The sequence below is a fragment of the Sebastes umbrosus genome, chromosome 8 (genome assembly GCF_015220745.1).
Source record: "Sebastes umbrosus isolate fSebUmb1 chromosome 8, fSebUmb1.pri, whole genome shotgun sequence".
Lineage (NCBI taxonomy): Eukaryota > Metazoa > Chordata > Actinopteri > Perciformes > Sebastidae > Sebastes > Sebastes umbrosus.
In genome coordinates this window covers 23,152,401-23,155,887 of record NC_051276.1, presented here as the reverse complement: position 1 = coordinate 23,155,887, position 3,487 = coordinate 23,152,401, and the positions used below count along the sequence as shown (strand labels likewise).

Below are 3,487 nucleotides of genomic sequence, written 5' to 3'. Positions count from 1 at the left end.
ATCCTAACCCTAACCCTACCCCCTAACCCTTACCTCCTACTTGAACCCCTAACCCCCTAACCTTACCCTGACCCTACCTTCTTACCCTAACCCTAACCCCCTACTTGAACCCCAACCCCCTAACCTTACCCTGACTCAACCTTCTTACCCTAACCTCCACCCACCCTCTTACCCTAACCCTAACCCCTACCCTAACCCTAACCCCTAATCCTAACCCCATACCTTACCCTGACCTTAACCCTAACCCGATCCCTTCCCCTCAACCTCATTCCTTACCCCTAACCCATCTGTCCCCTCCCCACTTACCTCCAATCCCTGACCCCCACTACCCCTTACCCTAACCCCAACCCTTCTGACCTCTCTTCCTTCCCTGACCCCCTCAACCCGAATCCCACTGTTCTACCTCCTTCCCCTTCCCCTCTCCACCCCTCATCCTCCATCTCCTTTCCTTCCCCAAACCTAATCCTTCCCTCTCCAACCTCATCTGTTTCACCCATTTTCCTTCCCAACAGTGTTACCTGGGGACCCTCCTCCAGAGAAGACTACAAATCAAACAATAATAATAAAAAATATACTTTTATCTTGACACTGCACAGGTCCTTTTTATTTTTTCTTATTCCTTTTAGTGCTTTTATTCTAAATTAAGATACTCTATGTGTGTGATTATGTTTTTTATACATTTATGTGTGATATATGTTTACCTTGACCTTCCACATATATTTTACTTATCCGCCATGGAGCCTTTTAAGCACTGTCCTTCTATTTATTTTCTTTTATTGATTTATTTACTCTTTTATTATTGACCTTTCAGGACCTGTGCAGTTATTACCTTGCCTTCTCTCCTTGTCCCACCAAAAAAGCATTGGCTCCCCGTCAGCTTGGGGACCACATCCTGGTCCTCCGCCTCGTCTGGGAGTCGAACCCGGGCCTCCCGGGGCGGAGAGCTGCTCCGGCCACCTCACCCATCCATCCCGACAGGAACAGGAACCAGCTCACACATAAAGCATCATACAGCCACACACACTTACATATAGATCTTTAGGCCAGTGCAAACAAACCTCCACCGGATCTATCAACCCCAACCATAACCCAAACCTAACCCAGCCAGTGCCACTGATCTGTTCTTATTACTTGGTTTTATTTATTTATGATTTTATTGTTTTTAACACCTTTTACATAACTGTATGATGCACAAAATGCTTTGTTCCATTGGGACTTGAACCCTGGTCTGCCGGTGTGGGGACAGACCTCTAGCAGGAGAACCACATACCATATCTCTCATAAGACCACCAAAACTGAAAACATACTTCCTTGTCTCCTCCTCCCCTTCCACACCCCCTATTGGACCAATCAAACACAACAACCAGTTTTCCCTCCGAAATTTAAACCCAACTTGCCTCATCATCCTATCACAGGACACCACCAGAAACCAGACATACTGATTGGGTAGTTGAGGCTTGCAGGAAGGACTCACACCCCTTCCTGTAACACTTAACTACCCCAGAGCTGTGCCGGCACTCTTACAATTCCTCTGATGAAGCAGCAACTCTGCGAAACGTCAGGAACCACTCGACGGCACAGGACACCTTTTACTCTTTTTTAGCCTTTTAAGTACACCATTGTGTTTTATTGTTGTTTTTTATCTTGGTTTTAATTGTTAAAATTTTAACCTATTAAAGCTAAATACCTTTTTAAATCGTCTGTGGAGGGCTCTACCAGGCTGCACTCTGGCCTAGCTTTCAGGCCTCCATTTTCTCCACACACATGGACTTCTGCACCTAACAAACAATTTGCAGATTGTTTTTTTTTGGAAAGCCTCTCCTCTAAGCTGTCTCAGCAGGCCCACCGGGAAACTCCTACCACATCTACCTTCCAGGAGATACACCAAGCCACTTCCTCAAGGCCTACCTCGGCACCCACCCAAAAGGACCAGCAGGCCAGAGACCTCCACCTGCATTCCCTAGGTAAGAGCCCACACAATTTTTTGACGATTAACAAATGTTTTTTACACAGAGGAAAGGATGTGCCCTCGAGTGGCAGAGGTAAGTCGGCACGGCTCTCACACACACACGCACACACTACACCACAACCACTCATGTCCATCCCACAACGCAGAACACTAGTCAACCATCCTACCACACATACAGCCACAACCATGGACACACAACATACATCCACACTCAATCACCCACCAGATCCACACACCAGAACGCTCAGCAAGCAATATTTCAAAAATCATACAGGCCATACACCACAAACACATAGCAGATACAGCCATTTCTACACAAACATTTCCACCTGGGATGATGAGGCATGTTCATAGACTCTCAGCTTTCATAAAGCCATCCACACCCACTGAACACACACGCAGCCAAATTCAGGCCAACACTATCAACTGGATGCACACTAATATGATCATCCTACAACAACACTATCAGTCGACCATACATACCCTCACCAACACCACCCATAACCCCCTGGCCCTCCAAATAGCCATTGGTTGGGCCAGGAAGCGCTATGGCCACAGATTAAGACAGGAAACCATACATTCACTACAACACACCTTCAAACACACAACACACCTCCTCTCAAACCCCTCCCAAGTCTACCCTCAGGTCGGACAGCTCTCTGTCCCCGATCCCGGAGCTCTCAGATGAGGTGGACTTCCCACCCCTGCCAGCCCCGCACAGGCCCCCCCTTTCCCTTGGATCCCAACACATCACCCGACACCACCAGCAGGTTAACCAGGAACCCCTGCTCCCTACCCCACCACCAACTCGAGGACTCATTCCTGCACCCAACCAGCCCCCACCGGACCCACCACAGGCCCCCCGCCCACAGAAGCAACTCACCATATCCTTTACCAAACGGACCCCTCCCTCCTCAGCACCTGCCCCTTCACTGCCCCGGACACCCAAACACGGTCCCCGGTCCGGCAGAAACCTCATCTCCACTTCCAAAGCGGACCAAGAGGATCTCCTGGGGGCCCGACCAGACTACCCAGCAGATCAGCCCCATCTACCCTGCTAACCACAAGGCCCCTAGCCTGGATATAATAACATCCCCCACCATTCACAGTAAGCACAACCTTGCAGTTATAACCATTGACACCATCTCTCCTCTCCCTCTCACACCCACAGGTGGCGCTGGTGACCGGACTGGCCTTGTCGGGCGGCGGGCCCCAATTGAGCAGCTGCAGGAGGCTACACCCATGATGATTGGGACTCCAAAGGCTAACATTGCCACTTTGAAAGCCCTATCTGAGCCCTCCACTCAGCACTCTTTTGGGGTCGCGCCACCTGCCTTGGCCTCTCTGGAAGCCAGCGCTACCACAGGTCTGGAATCCAACACCCAAGAACTCTTCACCTACACCCCTTCCTTCGACCACGACAGAAGCTACTCCCCAGGCCCCTGTAAACCCACCTGCCACGACAACGGACCCGAGAAATGGACCATTACAACACGGACGCAATATGTGGTATTGGGC

The 3,487-nt window shown here is 50.0% G+C and overlaps 1 protein-coding gene across 1 annotated transcript in view; it reads left to right on the top strand.

Annotated features, from left to right (window-relative positions):
- The first annotated feature begins 1,504 nt into the window (after positions 1-1,504).
- The window catches only part of LOC119493262, a 2,175-nt gene continuing 192 nt past the window's right edge, over positions 1,505-3,487 (top strand). Inside the window, exons 1-2 of the mRNA XM_037778418.1 lie at positions 1,505-1,964; positions 2,605-3,487. The exon at positions 2,605-3,487 is cut by the window's right edge and continues 192 nt beyond it. Of these exons, the coding sequence (XP_037634346.1) occupies positions 2,654-3,487 (834 nt within the window). The 5' untranslated portion in view covers positions 1,505-1,964; positions 2,605-2,653. The remainder of the gene's footprint in view (positions 1,965-2,604) is intronic.